Source organism: Penicillium riverlandense (genome assembly GCF_028828495.1).
Source record: "Penicillium riverlandense strain IBT 135883 chromosome Unknown utg000001l_segment0_segment0, whole genome shotgun sequence".
In the NCBI taxonomy this organism is placed as follows: domain Eukaryota; kingdom Fungi; phylum Ascomycota; class Eurotiomycetes; order Eurotiales; family Aspergillaceae; genus Penicillium; species Penicillium riverlandense.
The window spans coordinates 3,420,435-3,436,143 of NW_026643194.1; the positions used below are offsets into that span (position 1 = coordinate 3,420,435).

Sequence of the window (15,709 nt, forward strand, 5' to 3'; positions counted from 1 at the left end):
CGCTTACCTCTACCTATACATATATCATGCACTATTCTAATTGCCGTCAACCTGTTTTGTTTTTTTCTATGCCTTGCAAAGCATTGGCGTGGAGCCACGGTGGAATCCTCAAATTATTCTGAGTTGTCTTTTGTTTCTTTTCTGTTCTTTCGTTGTTTGTATTTTGGGTTTTGTATGGGGTTTGGTTTTGGTTTTTTATGGTCTTCAACGACTTGGTTTGTATTTGATGCTATGAATATAATTCGTTTATAGTGTTTCTCCAAGCTGTGATAATCTCTAAAAAGCTGTATGAGGTGGCGGGTCACGTGTCACGCCGCTTTGTTTATTTTTTCTTTTTGTCGTCATCGTCATTCCTCACCTCGCCGACTCACTCATTTCTGCCTTTGGCTTCTTGCAGCGCGACTCCATCAGACGATATTGACAAAGAAAGAGGGTCGCGACTCTAAATCTTCTCAGCATCCTCCTTCTTCTCCCGCGATAGAGCTTTCTCGTTCTTCACGCCCCGCCTGTTGCCCTGGATACCGACCCACGAACCCTGTTCGGCCGGAGGGCAACAACGCTCGTGCCATTTTTACTGCTCGCTCAGATTCAAACAACGCCAAACCAAAAGACAAAAATCGGTAGCCCTTCACCCGGCCGGGAAAACTGAGTAGTCCCCTGGTTATCCGTCTGTCGACCCCCAATCAGCTGGAGTCGCCGAACTTTTAAGCAGCTTTGTGTGCGTGACGTGAAAAGCGACCACGTCGCACCTCGCACACCATGGCCGACGAACTCGATTACCTCCAGGCGGATTTCGATCTCAACTCTCTCACTGTCCCGCGCCTCCGCTCCATCCTCGTCAACCACGACATCTCCTACCCTGCCTCCGCGAAAAAGGCGCAGCTCATCGGCATCTTACAGGATGAGGTCCTCCCGCAGGCACGCAAGCTCTTGCGCGATCGCGACAGGGTACGGAGAACAAGCGCTGGAATCACTGATATGGGCAGTCGCGCGAGCTCGATAGCCAGCGATGCGTCGTCTGTGGCTGGGTCCAGGAGGGTTGCGCCTAGACGCAGTGCTCGTGCCTCTACAATTGACACTGAGGAGAGTGGCCTTGCTACCCCGGCTGCATCGCGACGGAAGACCACCACCGCGCGATCAGTAGGCAAACACCCTCGTGCGTCTGATACAGAGACTGGTGATGACAGCCTTGCGACTCCCGTCGTAGCTGTTGGTACCTCGCCGCGGAAGTCCACAGCCCGCAAGCTGCGACGCAGTGAGGTTCTGCCGTCTACTGAGTTTGAAGATCACTCCTCAACTATCAAGTCTGAGCCACGGGATGTGAGTGTGTTCACCGACGACAACCCCTTTCAGAGTGGAAGTCCCTCGGAGATGCCAAGCAGCCGGAGGACAAGCCATGACGGAAAGCGTAAGAGTGGTGGACGGTTGTCTACGGAAAGCCCTGCTTTGAGAGGCACACGGAGATCACGCAAATCTGAGACTCCAACGCGCACCAAGCAAGAAGATGGCGTCAAGGCCCCTACGCGAGACAGCTTCGACTTTGCTTCCCGGTTGCAGCCTACCAAGGAGGAGAGTGAAGAGGAATCAGAAGAACTTGAGAATGAGGAGGAATCGGATGAAGACGAACTGAGCGCTGGCGAAGAGTTCACGCCGGAGGAACAACTTGCTCTGGAGAATGAACAGGCTGATATCATGTACCCAGCCAAGAAAGCTCGACGGTCTCGAAAGAAGTCCTCCAGCATGGCGCCTTTGTTTATGATTCTCGTGCTACTGGCTAGTTTCGGAGTCTATTGGCGCAAGGAGAAGATCGAGATTGGATTTTGTGGCCTCGGAAAACCCACTTGGTCGCTGGCAGAAACCAATGTCCCTGAATGGGCACACGTTTTGGAGCCGCGCTGTGAGCCCTGCCCGTCACATGCATTCTGCTATCCTGATTTTGAGGCTCGTTGTGAACATGACTTCATTCTCAAGCCGCATCCTCTCTCCCTTGGTGGGCTGGTGCCCCTGCCGCCAACATGCGAGCCAGACAGCGAGAAAGCACGCCGCGTGAAGGCTGTTGCTGATAAAGCTGTAGAGGAGCTGCGGGATCGGAGAGCCAAATGGGAATGTGGTCAGCTGAAGGATGATGGCAAAGAGGCCCGATCTCCTGAGATCAGTGAGCCGCAGCTCAAGGAACAGGTGGCAAAGAAGCGCCGCAAGGGCTTGAGTGACACCGAATTCGACGATCTCTGGAAGGGAGCGATTGGCGAGGTTGTTGGCAAAGACGATGTTGTGAGCTATACCGATGAGTAAGGTTCCCCCATTTATCTTCTCGGGCATCATGCCTCTTTCGTCGTGCTGGATATGAATCCCGGGCGTACTTTTCATAAAAAAAGATCTTGGTTCTGACTTATGTGCTGGAACTAACAGAGGCGCCATCGCAATCACAGACTTTCCGCAGTCCTCGTCCTCGGCTCAAACTCCATCTCCAGACTCCCACTCACCTGCGCCCTCCGACGATATGTACGCCTCGCTCTCATCGCGTATAGATTCCCTCTTTCACTTCTAGCCCTTGGAGTCGGTGCTATCATCTACGCTCGTACCCGAGTTCTCGCCCGCCGCAAAGATATCGCGCGTGTTCCGGAACTGGTCGCCACGACACTTGACCGTCTGGCCACCCAAGCAGCGCTGTATTCCCGCAGCGAGGCCAGAGAGCCATACATCCCCATCGGGCAGCTACGCGACGATGTCCTACGTTCTGAGTTACATGGCTCCCGGCGCGAGGAATTGTGGCGCCGTGTCCGCAACGTCGTCGAAGGCAATGCCAATGTCCGTGCTGCCGTTCGTGAGGGCCACAGCGGCGACGTCTCACGCGTCTGGGAGTGGATCGGTGGTATTGGCGGGGTCGCCCTCAGCCCTGAGAATCTCAACAGCGCCAACCGTCGCGACAGCGCGAGGTTCTCGCTACCTTCTCCTTCGGCCCATCAGATGTCTACCCCCGACGGCGGCAAAGCTGAGTTGTCGACTATCAGCCCGAGGAGGGAGTCCCGTCGGTGGGATGAGGGACGGCCGATTTATTAACTGAATCGACCTAAACCGACTCTCCAGCATCGCGTTACTTTTGATATCCTTCTTTACTCGTGTACAAGATATGCTTTCTTTCTTTTTCTTTCCTTGCTGATCTGTTTCGAGTACATATTTCTTTTTCTTGTGTCCATACCAATTTATTCTACGTGAAGCATCATACAAGTAGCCTGACCTAGTGCCACTGCCTAAGGCCGAAAACGCAAGCTGTACCGCAACGGTCTTCTGCTTGTAGATATGCAGGATAGTCTGGGCGATTAGTTAATACTGACTAGCTAACTAAAAGCCCAAGCCGCCGAGCAAAACGTGGGATAACGGGCTTGGTCATGATTACAGTAATCAAGTTATCAGATTTCTGCACTGCAGCTACTAGAGTTTGCTTATCTCCCCCCCATTATTCTCAATCTGCAACTCCCGAGGCGGGGGGGGGTGCATAACCCTCCCCTGCTCGGCTACCCCATCCTTTACAATCCCGAATCTTCGCTTGCCAAAACTCTATTGGGAACTCAGCTGGACCATTGCACGTTTTTGGGGATAAAAAGTATATCACTGGACGCCCCAGCTGCAGGTTGCCTGCCTGTTTAGGGAAAGTTCATCATGTGCAGATCTGGTATACGTGGTTAGGTAGATATTGGACCGATCCTAATTAACCTAAATCTACTTTTCCGCCGGTCGTGCGGGTCCCCAAAGCATTGTTTTGCTCGTGTGCTGACCGCAAATCCGTTTGACCGCTTGTTTTGGCCAGATGCCAGTAATGATATGCATGTGCTGTGTAGATCGTTCATTGTGAATGGCTGTTTTCTGTGGACTCGGAGTTAACTAGTGGTTGTCATCCTTGACCCACGCGCACTTCTTTTATTATTTCTTGTTTTTGCCTTGCACTCTAAAAATATGCAGTAATTGGCGAAGGGGTAGTCGTCCTCCTAGGCGGATACATTATTCTTGCCGTGCTCGCGCACAGGGAGTGGACGAATCCTTTCATCAGATCTCGGTGTATGCCGAACACGTAGCCAACCACATATTACTGAACATTTCAAATAGGTAGTCGCAGGAGATGGGCGGCACGGAAGGTACCATTCCGCCATGCCCAATGCACCACAAATAGCTCGTCGCCGGTCTGAGCGGCACAATAGGACCGATCCGAGGTCATTATTCCCGTAGCGGAGCATCTGGACCCAAGCATTTGGGCCGATGTCCACAAAGAGGAAACGCTCTGAAGGCCCAACGATTCCTTCCCACTTATTCTGCTCGGGTTCCACCGTATTCGACCAGTGACTCCTGAATCCCCTGGGGCTCTCCAGACTAGAGTGCGTCTCCGACACCAGTAAAAGTGAAAGCCCAGGCTCCACCTGCTGCTCAGGCCCCCTCCCCTGGGGCACTGACAGTCCGGGGGCAACCGAGCTGCTACGGACACTCTGTCAACCGAGTTTCGGGCGAGAGAGAGAACAACGACTTTAGACTAGGAGTGATTACTGTAAGTTATTGTGACGTGGTGGCCATTCTCCTCCGTCGTTGTCGCTCGGGTTGGCTTCTCATTCGACCGCCGATGACGGGCCGCTTCTCCAGCCAACCACATCTGCGCCGCTCTCGAGCTAGACTGCACCTTGCCGTGTCTCTTTCTTCCATTTCTCTCATCATGGCAGTGATGTGATCCAATGAGTGGGACGTAAATTGGTTTAAACACGGTCAAATAATGTAGATCGAAGCGAACTACCCTTCTGCAAGATCTGACGCGTTCACTCGGAATGTCGCGCCAAGCCGGGCTGCCGGATTTGGTAGTAAATTTCTGTACGTCCTCTCTCTCTCACAAACCCTACGCCGTTTTTCGTGGCGGAATACATAGTAGTAATGGAGAATCCACGGCTCTATCATTTTAACCATGGATGTTTCGCTGCTGACAGGTCCAGATCCCGTCGATGCGCCAATGAGAACATGGAGAACTACAGATCAGAGGATGGAATGACGGCGTGCCCTATCAGAGGTGGCGGGTGATAACTCCGTCCCACTTTGTTTTGTTTTGGTTTTTTCCCTTTCCCTTCTAACTGGAATAGTATGATGGTCCAAACAGCGAGGGGGTTAGTAGCGAACCATCATGATGATGATGATGATGATGATGATGATGATGATGATAATGACGATGATGATCATGATGGTCCGTCAAATCATCCTGGATACACAGGGCCTTCTCGGCCCCTCTCCGTTGCTGTAGTTTCAGGCAATGATCTGTGGTAATTACTAGTTACTCTTTCTTCTTGGTTACTGACCAACTATTTTCCCTTATTGTGCTCACTCGACATTATTACTGTGGTTTCGCTCCACTTCCCTCCGCCACACACGCCACAGACCTTCTCGTGTCTTCCCTCCCACCCTCGTTCCCTCTTCCTTCTTTCCTTTTCTTTTCTTATCATTTTCGACAGTCTCTAGGAAAGGCGTTACCTGCAGTTCCCAGTCTGTTTGAATGCTTTCGGCTCATTCCGCACACTCTTACCTACCTTAGGGTGAAAAAGACCATGAGCGGTTCACCCTAGACGCAACTTGGTATTGGACCGATTATGTTTTCGCTGCAGGTGGCTTGCCGGTCTTGGTCTGGCTCATCAACGTGAGCAGGTTCCCTTCATCATCATCTCTTGATTATCATCCTTTATTTCTCCCCGCCCTCCCCCCAAGACCAATCATCTCCGCCCCGCCAATGGACCACATAGGGTCGCGGGGTCTCCGGCCCATTGCTCCTCGCACCGTGATGCCCGGGCTCACGCCGCCTGGCCAAGGGCCACCGGGCCCGTTACCACCAGAAGAACCGAGGATGAAGAGAGCGTCGACCGCATGTACGGAATGCAAACGACGTCGGACAAGGGTACACCCGCCCACTCTCGTCTCCCACCTGCCTTGGGATTGACCTCTCCTAGTCACTTGCCTTGCCTCTTGTCTGACCGTCCCGTCTCTTTCTTCTCTTAGTGCGCAGATGGCAAGCCGGGCAAGCCATGTTCCGAATGCGAGACGCATGGTCGCCAATGTTTCTTTGATGAGGGCTCCGACAAACGCCGTAAAATCTCCGCGAAACGCACCCAGGACGATCTGCGCTACTACCGTCAGTTCGTCGACCTACTGCTAGAGGCTATCCGCACGAGCGAATATCCCGTCGTCCAACATATCATCGAGATGATCCGCGCCGGCATGCCCGAGGATCAACTCGCCGCCGAAGTCGCTCACATCCTAAATCGACCTCCTCTCCCCTTACCGACCGATCGTCGAAATACCTCTGAGCCCGACACCAATCCCGAATCCGAGATGGACCCCGGCATGGGCAATCAAGATCCCATGCACAATCTCTTTGGTTACCGGTAGTCCCTATCCCCTTCCGCCCTACCCTCCTCTCCCCCACTGCCTCATCTACCGTTATTTGCATATGATTGGAGTGCCTTGTGGCTTTTCGCCCTGCATAGCGGCCGTTGCGTGCGGACTGTCCTTGTCTGGTTGAATCTATTGGTTGGTTGTACCACACCGTTATATCTGCTTTGGTTGTGTCCTTCTTGTTTGTTTTGTTATGATCCCGATATCCTTGATAACATTGGGACTTGATGCACCCTACAAAATTCAGCATTTGTTGACTACTGCTTTGTTGTTTCTTTCTTTCAAGTCAAACCTACTTCTATTTCCGTCTCCACGTAATTGCCTCACGAGCGCATCCACCTTGTGATATACGTGTGGTTCCTGGGTGGCATCGTGCTGTTTCTATATACGCGATGGATGTTCTCCTATACCGTTCTGGTGTCTTACATCTCTATTGATCCCCATTTCCCGTCCTGTTTCTACTTCGGTTCCGGACGTTGCGGGCTAAACAGGCACGCACTGCAGCATTGAACAGAATTAAGTTCTGGCCAGTAATCTTCCATGGCCAATTTCGAGGTTTTAGGTTTATCACCTCAGCCACCATAGACATCTAACGGCCTAACTAGTCATCCTGTTCATTGGACGGTTGAGCCTCGTTAGGCACGAAGGTTTCCTGGTACGGGGCCGAAGAATAACCCTTGTAAAATTAAAGTATGAATGTTCGCCGTTGATGTCATCGTCCCCTGGGCTGCAGATCTGATGCAACTAGCCGGCCAGCGATGACCTCATTGAGACGATCCGACGATCCAACAAGCATCGTGAGGGCAGCGGAATCGCTGACAAAACGAATCCGGGGAACAGAAAAAACCCCCCCGCGCGGAGACGCCCCGAACCCCCACTCTGGCTCGGAAACTTCTCCTTTATTGCCATCATTGATTGTCTCGGAGAAGGAACTGATGCCATTTCCTAGCCATCCATGCTCGCACTAGATAATAGTAATGGAGAGGCGTTGGCCCGCAAGCGAAAATCCTCCGACCCGATGATGTCGGCCAAGGCCCCGCGCCAGAAGATCACCCGAGCCTGCGACTTGTGCAAGGGAAAGAAGACGCGGTGTACGGGTACCCTGCCCTGCACCCGCTGCACGCGCCTGTCATTGCACTGCAGATACAATGCCGCCTACTCGCGAGGTCTGCCACCAGAGCCTCTCCCTGCATCTGCGTCTCCGCCCATCGCTAGCTCGGTATCCAACAGCTCTCGGCGGCGAGCCACCGAGTCCTCCGGAAATGATGATTTCCAGCAACCGCCCCGCAATCGCCAGCGTGCCTTGTCACCGCGGAACTCCCCGGAGCCGGGATCCACGTTCGAAGGCAATTATCTCGGCCCGTCCTCGGGTGTCTCGTTCCTGAATCGGGTATGGAGTCGCCTGCATCAGGACGAGACCACCGCCATCCCAGATGAGCTGCAAAATGAGTCGTCCAAGAGTGCCGCCGTGTTCATGTTCGGTGACAAGCCATTCCACAACGCTCAGGAGATTGAATTTACCCTTCCGCCCTTTGAGAAGGCGCTGGAGCTTGTCGGCGTCTATTTTGATTTCTCCATCGTGACCTACCGATTCCTGCACCGGGGCAGCGTCGAGCAATGGGTTCGCCAGGTGTATCAACATGATACCTCGCTTTCGAATCCTCCCACGGGAAATATGGTGGCCAGGACGGCCATCGTGCTGATGGTCTTCGCTGTCAGTACTTTATATCTGGAGATGCGGCCGGGGATGCCAGATGGACGCAATGAAAGGTGCGCATTGTTCAGCCACTTCCGCTTCTCCCAGATTGAATCTAAATATTGATAGTGAACGCTGGTATGTGGCTTCGAAGTACATGTCTTCGCTTGAATCAGGACCACCGCGGCTGGAGACGATTCAAGCTCGACTAGGCCAATGCCTCTATCTGCTATCGACCTCTCGTGCCAACGAGTGCTGGTATCTGTTTGGTACAGCCCTACAAGTCGTCACGGCTCTTGGTTTACACCGGAAGTGGCCGTCGAAACTGGCGAAAGGATGTTCGTACCTCGAGTTGGAGCTGCGCAAACGTATCTTCTGGAGTGCGTACACGTTGGACAAATACCTGAGCGTCATGTTCGGACGACCACGGCTCATGCACGACGAAGATCTTGACCAGGAGCTCCCGGATGAGATGAACGATGATGACCTGCTAGAAGAGGACCCGACAAAGCGGACGGGGTCGGCGGATAGTATGATGATTGCATCTGTGCTTCACTACCGGCAAGCATTCACTCTCTTCTTCGCTCGGCCTTCTGACTAACCGCTCTGCAGCCTCGGTCGTATTATGGGAGAAATCTCGCGCCAGCTTTACAGTATAAACCCTCTGTCCCGCAACTCACCACTCGAGACGGCCGTCCGACTCACCTCCGAGCTAGAAAAGTGGAAAGAGAGCACCCCGCCGCTATTCAACAGCGTCAGAGCATCTAGCCTAATCCCACCACTCTGTCGACAAAGCCAAGTGCTACAACTCGCCTACTCCCACGCAATGATTCACGTCACACGCTCATTCCTCCTAAACGATTTCACCGATCTCAGCCGCAGGCCGAAAGTATCGCGTCCCATGGTCAGCACATATGTGCAAAAGTGCATCGAGGCCGCTGAGGATGTGATGACTCTCGTAGATGACCTAGCCCAACAGGGCATCCTGATCCAGTCCTTCTGGTTCACGCATTATGTGTGCTTCTGCGCCATCCTCGTGGTCTACATCCATACTATCCAGCAACACCGTCAATCGCTCGCCCCGAGCCCTTCATCATCCGCATCCTCGGCCGCCAGCCCCGGGGATGCCGATAAGCTGCGTTACCTTTTCTCCCTTGCAGAGACGTGCCAGCAGCATCTGGCTGAGGCTACGCGCAAGAATTGCCCTAGTCGACGGTATAGCATCATCCTCGAGGAGCTTCGACAGGAGGTTCACCGTCAGATTGGATCCGCTGGTCCTAATCCGTCTCAGTGCCCTCAGGGCGCTAATAATGGTGTCAATGCTACCCTGCAAGAGACACTGCCACCAACGAAATCCGAACGACCTGTCTCGTTCGACGCTGTTCCCATGGATTATTCGGCCATGTCTGGTGTCTTGGAGCCTACTGAACTTGGTGCGTCATCCGTTCCTCCAGGCGATGACCAAGGCTTTCTGGAGAATCTGGAGGGATCTATCTGGTGGGCTCAGCTTGATTCTTGGGCCTTGTCGAATTTCCCCAATGACCCGTCCACCTTTAGTTTCTAAGGGTGATATTTACGCGCACCTAATTGTCCACATATACAATACAATTGTAAATAGTTTTCACTATTGTCTATATGAATAACTATACTTCATATACGTCTTGCATATTTTGCTATTCGTTTCCTTCGGATGATGGACCTAAGCATGGAAATATACATTTGGTTAGCGCGGGTATCAGCCACATCAATGAATAAAACAAACTAAATTTCAACTCCCATTAGCATATAAAACTACTACTGCATCTCGGAAAACGCTCAGAAAAAGTAAAATAATGGACTTGTGGGGGAAGCCTAGACCGCCCGATGCTAAAAGGGTACCATATCATAGTTATGTCACTGATTGTGAAATAATATAATTATTTGTTTAGCGAGGTGATGTCACCCACACATCAAAAAGAAAATCCTTTCTAAGTCTCAAAACATTAAAAAACACCACCCACTTCTCAGAAGAGATCAAAAAATGGACTCGCGGGGAATTGAACCCCGGACCTCTCCCATGCTAAGGGAAAATCATACCACTAGACCACAAGCCCATTTGATGGGGACTTTCCGCCCTAGATTGCCATAGATATCAGAATTTCAAAAGTGGGTCCGTCTTGCCACATTAGGGTTAATCACCGTCATGCCTTTAGCGGTTGGGAAGGTCTTTTGCTAGCTTGTTAGAATACTAGACACTATTATAGTACTAACTCTGGCCTTTTTTTTTAAAAAAAAAAAATTTGTGACCTAGGTTGACACACGAATCAGAATCTTACCAGTACCAGACGGCCTATTTGGGACATTAGGCTCGGCTACGGCCAGGAATCTTTATCTTTTGGAACCCAGACAAGTCGCTATCCTACTAGAGAAGTAGACGTAAACCACTCTATTCTTTCATATCTTGACTAGCTTGTCCAATGCTCTGGTTATGCAGATCTCGCTTATAGTCCTTAGCAACACGTGTGCTCTTATGACATCAGATTTCATTATTACATGCAGTACATCGCTATCTCTCTCTAATATATACATATCTATTATTATGGTATAGCCTTCGTGGATAGTATTTGCACAAGTAGAAATTTATGCTATTAGTTGGTCATAGCATTCTTTGCAGGCAAAGCCTCATGCCAGATCATAGGGCAGAGTTGATTACTCACAGGGGCCTAACCGGCTTGATCAGCACTACCAAGTTCGTCATAGCTTCAAAAAGGTATGATAGCCCACGAACTCGATCAAGTTTGATTATAGTTTAACAAGACCAGCAATTGTCCGTCATTCCCTAGACGCCAGGTGAGAGCATGGTGTAGGTTTGCTTGTTGACAATGGAGGACGCGTTCAAAGGAGAATGATGAAATATTGACGCCATTCTTGTTTGAAATAGAAACCCAGAGCAAGTTCACTTTACTATTCTTCTTTACGTGGGCCCTGGTAAACATGGGTGTAGCCCTGTTTCTGCACCCCCTTCCAAGACCCCCTGTGGTGGCGAAAACGAGCTTGACGCCACATGCCTAAGGTTTCTCATCATCAGACACTGCTAATATCGCACCTCCCATGTTTTATACTTGGCAAGAGTCATTCTTGATAAGAACAGTGTACAATAACTGCATCATGGCTAGCAAGGCCGACGTCATTTGCTTGCTAAGGCGTTTGCTTAACCCCTACGGATTGGGAAATATATAAAGCCAGTCAATGACCCTCAGATCCTTTTCCAGTACCAACCTACAAACTCACTTGATCAAAGACAGAATCTTTAAGAGCAACCTATCCTGCAAAAATGAGTAATTTCATCAAGAAAGCCGAAGAAGCCTTGAGTGGTCATCATAACGATTCGGCTCAGGCCACAAACCATGGACCCCACAACTCCAAGCTAGCGAACAAGCTTGACCCTCGAGTCGATAGCGACCGTGGTACGCAGTGGAAAGCCATTCCATTTTCTTTATCGAGTTGGCTAACTCATTTCAAATGATCACAGACAACCGTGCCCATCACCAGGCTATGGGAGGCGCCGCTGGCCCGCATAGCTCCAACATCGCCAACAAAGTTGACCCTCGAGTCGATAGCGACCGTGGTATGCAGTGGAAAGCAATTGCATTTTATTTTATCGAGTTGGCTAACTCATTTCAAATGATCACAGACAACCGTGCTCATCACCAGGCTATGGGAGGCGCCGCTGGCCCGCATAGCTCCAACATCGCCAACAAAGTTGACCCTCGAGTCGATAGCGACCGTGGTATGCAGTGGAAAGCAATTGCATTTTATTTTATCGAGTTGGCTAACTCATTTCAAATGATCACAGACAACCGTGCCCATCACCAGGCTATGGGAGGCGCCGCTGGCCCGCATAGCTCCAATATGGCCAATAAAGTTGACCCCCGTGTCGATAGTGACAGAGGTGTGTCATCTCTGTGTGGAGTTACTCGGTCATTTGAATGAATAACTAACTTAGCTAGACAACCGCGCTGCTCAGTTCGATAGCCCCGGTTATTTTCCGGTTGGGACAACTGGGGCTCCAGGCGGGCGTATTGACACCCACAACACTAATGTCGCCAACAAGGTCGATCCCCGAGTTGATTCCGGCGCGGCCGTTCCTCGCCATCATGGTGGTGTAGGTGGTGCTTACGAGCCAACTGGTGTCTCATCCGCCACCACAAATGCCGGCCCACACGGTTCCAACTTAGCCAACAAGCTAGACCCTCGCGTCGACTCTGATCTTGACAACCGAGCTCGTCATCAAGCTATTGCTGGCAGTAGCTATGGCAACCCTTTGGCTGGTGCGACTGCAGGCCCCCATGCCACAAATACAGCCAATAAGCTAGATCCCCGCGTGGACTCTGACTTCGACAATCGAAACGCTGGTGTCCAGCGCAGTATTTAAGACGTGGATGGATGAAGCAGTTCAGGAAGAAATTTATTGGAGCGATAACGATTGAGATGACTATTTGGGTACAACGCTTACCAAATTGCTATTCAGTTTACTTGAATGAAATGAAACTGGCTTAGCCCACACCAAAACTAGTCTAGATACCAGTAAAATGAAGAGGTCCTCTTGTTTCTGATGACTTCTATTTGTTATAGTATAACGTGTCCACAATAATTTATTAAAAAGAACAAGTAATACTGTCGTAGTTTAGTACAAGTTCGTGTAAGGTAATGAATGTAGGAATTTTACAAGCTCCTGAAAGTAGTTATCAGATTGACAATTAGTGGTTTGGCATCTTTAAAGCATGTTGTAGCACACCATTTACTTCTAAAGCAGTGACTACGATGTGTACCTTCCGCCTGTAGGAAGAAACGAAATGATCCAGTTTGACCACTCTGTAACCAAATCTTAAGCTGCCATTTCATCACCTTCTTTACAATTTTCATTTTTACCAGCGACTGTCGAAAGCTGGCACCCTCATCAAAACTGACATAGGCCTAGGCGGAATCGAGACTTAGATTAATTGAGTTAAGATTGAAATGATATGAAATTCGTAGGGGGGGGGGCTGAAATCTGCCTAATTCGTATTAGCGCTAGTTCGTCAGCGGCCACAGAAGGAGATGCTGAACCCCTCTTCACTTCTTCGTGTACCGTGAACTTGCACCAAGGTGTCAATTCAACTAACCAACTTGCCCTTCATGAACAAACAGTGGGATGCGCTAAAGGATATCCCCGACCTCCACGGGAAAGTCGTTGTCGTGACGGGAGGAAGGTAGGTCCACACGGCAAAGCGACCCCGAGGATCTAGCATTTCTTACTAAAGGAATCTATCTTGTAGTAATGGCATTGGTTTTGAGACAGTGCGGCTTCTCGCTCAACGTGGAGCAAAGGTGTACTTCACATCACGATCCGAATCAAAGGCACGGAATGCAAAGGACATCCTCCAAACCAACTATCCGGACATCGAAGCAAATAACATCGACTGGCTGTTATTGGACTTATCCGATCTAAAGAGCATCGATGCGGCGGCCCATGCGCTGAACGAGAAGGAAAGCAAAGTAGACATTCTGAGTATGGTCCAAAACCTCTGGCGTACTATTCGTTTTCTGACATCTGCCTTCCAGTTAATAATGCTGCGTATTCGACGTTGTCCAACGAACTGTTGTATGGTAGATGGGAACAACACCTGGCCGTCAAGTAGGTTGAAGTTTCTATTAGAGACGAGCCGGCACCCGACTGATATCTTCAGCTACATCGGACCCTTCTTTTTCGTTAACCGTGTTATGCCGCTTCTTAAGAATGCTCTGAAAGCGAAGGACGCCGACGTTAGGATCATAAACCTCAGTTCGCTCGCCCAAGTTACCATGCTGCCGCAAAACTTCGAATTCCACTTCGACTCCACCGATTGCCTTCGCAACCCGGTTCGTGCACACCCTTGGCAATGGCGATATATTGGTAGATTTATGTTCGGCTTCGATCTGATCCGCTACGCCGTTTCAAAAGCCGCCGTTGCTTTATTTACAAAGGAATTACAGCGCCGGTTGGATGAGCAGGGTCTCCCTATTGTATCTGTTGCCGTGCACCCAGGAGAGGTTGCCACCGAGGGTTTGATGATAGTCAATTACCTATTCATACGGACTATAGCCCGCCTCTTCTTCCTCGCATCCGAGCAAGGTGCTGCGACATCTGCCTTCGCTGCCACCGCGATAGAGGTCAGACAGAATATCGAGAACTACAAGGGGAAGTTCCTGGTGCCTGTTGGCAAAGTTGAATCCCCAAATGCAGTTGTTGAGGATGACAAACAGATCAAAGGGCTGTGGGAGACCACAAACATGGAGGTTAATGAGCAACTTGTTACTGAGGGTCTTGCCCCCTTAGACATGTGGTGATTGGTGAATTTCCTTTTCTCAGCAGTCAGTTCATTGAGTTACTTTAGTAGCTTATAGAACAAATTACATTAAGATTCTCCTTCACAACACTATCTATGTCTATGAAATTATCGGAAACCCTAAATCTAGTGCCAGCACCACTGTGAGCGTGCTTTAGGTATCCGATCGCATTTTGAAGCATTGGGAGATTGCTAGCGTAATACCCGTCTATTTTTTAACATGATGAAGCATAGCTCCTAATTGCCTAGCTAGTCGTGGCTTGTTTACGTTCACAACGGTTAGTCTACCTGTGTCGTTTCCGTATAAGGAGGTACTTGACATTTTCGAAGCTCGCTTTCTTTTATTGGATGTAGGGTTCCTTTCATTATTCTCCCGGTTATTTTATCCCAGTAGAATTTACAGAAAATTTTTAAATTTTTTTTTTTTTTCATTCTCATAAGCATCCAAAAATAATAGTACTATATCTCAAAGAAAGGGCAAAAAATGGACTCACGGGGAATTGAACCCCGGACCTCTCCCATGCGAAGGGAAAATCATACCCCTAGACCATAAGCCCGTGATAGAACAATTTGCGCCTTATCGGGTATGTATAGCCAGATGCAAAAGTCTCAAATGGTAAGATTATTACCAGACAAGAGTAGCTAGAATCTACATTCTCTCTACGTAGTGGTGTACCTTCCTTATTGAGAATCTACAGTCGCTACCACTATTTTCATCTTGAATGCCAAGGTAAATTGATTAGGTACGCTAAACCAAAGACAATTTAAAGGAAGATCTACTTCCAACGTCTCTTATAATATTGGTCGAATCCCAGAATGAAAACGAGCAGATTAGGGCTTGGCTGCAAGGTGCTTAGAGAATTTCAAGGTTCTAGAAATATTGAAAATTATTTTTAATATTACCAAACCCGTTCATAATATGATTCCTTATTTCGTAAGACATTGAAGTGATGAGCAGTGTGGGCGAAGGGATTGTGACGTACATTGAGATGACAGACAAAATACATGGTGCGTTTCCTTCTAGCTACAGAATATGGTTTCTTAGGGGCGTCTTGTATAAATTGAGTTTGCCTATCATCGTTGGCATGCTCCGCAGGGATGACCACTGTCGTTTATATCTCTTCACGTCCTCTTCGAGAGAGAATGTATTTGCGAGAGGCAGGGAGTCAATGGGCCGGAAGGGGCTGTGAACATGTTAGGACAATATGCCCTAGAGAACTGGAGTGTAAGAATCACGAGTGGTGTGTTTTGT

General features: G+C 49.8%; 5 protein-coding genes across 5 annotated transcripts; all 5 read left to right on the forward strand.

Annotated features, from left to right (window-relative positions):
• Nucleotides 1-759: 759 nt before the first annotated feature.
• On the forward strand, nt 760-3,060 carry N7474_001391 (putative sister chromatid separation protein (Src1); the record flags this gene model as incomplete). Its single annotated transcript, XM_057192806.1, has 2 exons — nt 760-2,271; nt 2,410-3,060. 2 exons carry the CDS (start codon nt 760-762, stop codon nt 3,058-3,060), a joined length of 2,163 nt encoding a protein of 720 aa, XP_057057759.1.
• A 2,692-nt stretch (nt 3,061-5,752) lies between these two features.
• On the forward strand, nt 5,753-6,408 carry N7474_001392 (Zn(II)2Cys6 transcription factor domain-containing protein; the record flags this gene model as incomplete). The annotated part of the gene is made up of 2 exons (XM_057192807.1): nt 5,753-5,917; nt 6,019-6,408. The coding sequence occupies 2 exons, from the start codon at nt 5,753-5,755 to the stop codon at nt 6,406-6,408; spliced, it is 555 nt and encodes a 184-aa protein (XP_057057760.1).
• Nucleotides 6,409-7,369: 961 nt separating this feature from the next.
• N7474_001393 (Zn(II)2Cys6 transcription factor) lies at nt 7,370-9,674 on the forward strand (the record flags this gene model as incomplete). The annotated part of the gene is made up of 3 exons (XM_057192808.1): nt 7,370-8,184; nt 8,240-8,671; nt 8,723-9,674. 3 exons carry the CDS (start codon nt 7,370-7,372, stop codon nt 9,672-9,674), a joined length of 2,199 nt encoding a protein of 732 aa, XP_057057761.1.
• Nucleotides 9,675-11,423: 1,749 nt separating this feature from the next.
• Nucleotides 11,424-12,524, forward strand: dprA (putative cell surface protein; the record flags this gene model as incomplete). Its single annotated transcript, XM_057192809.1, has 5 exons — nt 11,424-11,556; nt 11,622-11,717; nt 11,784-11,879; nt 11,946-12,041; nt 12,100-12,524. 5 exons carry the CDS (start codon nt 11,424-11,426, stop codon nt 12,522-12,524), a joined length of 846 nt encoding a protein of 281 aa, XP_057057762.1.
• Nucleotides 12,525-13,267: 743 nt separating this feature from the next.
• Nucleotides 13,268-14,458, forward strand: N7474_001395 (uncharacterized protein; the record flags this gene model as incomplete). The annotated part of the gene is made up of 4 exons (XM_057192810.1): nt 13,268-13,341; nt 13,408-13,640; nt 13,694-13,766; nt 13,819-14,458. 4 exons carry the CDS (start codon nt 13,268-13,270, stop codon nt 14,456-14,458), a joined length of 1,020 nt encoding a protein of 339 aa, XP_057057763.1.
• Nucleotides 14,459-15,709: the final 1,251 nt, after the last annotated feature.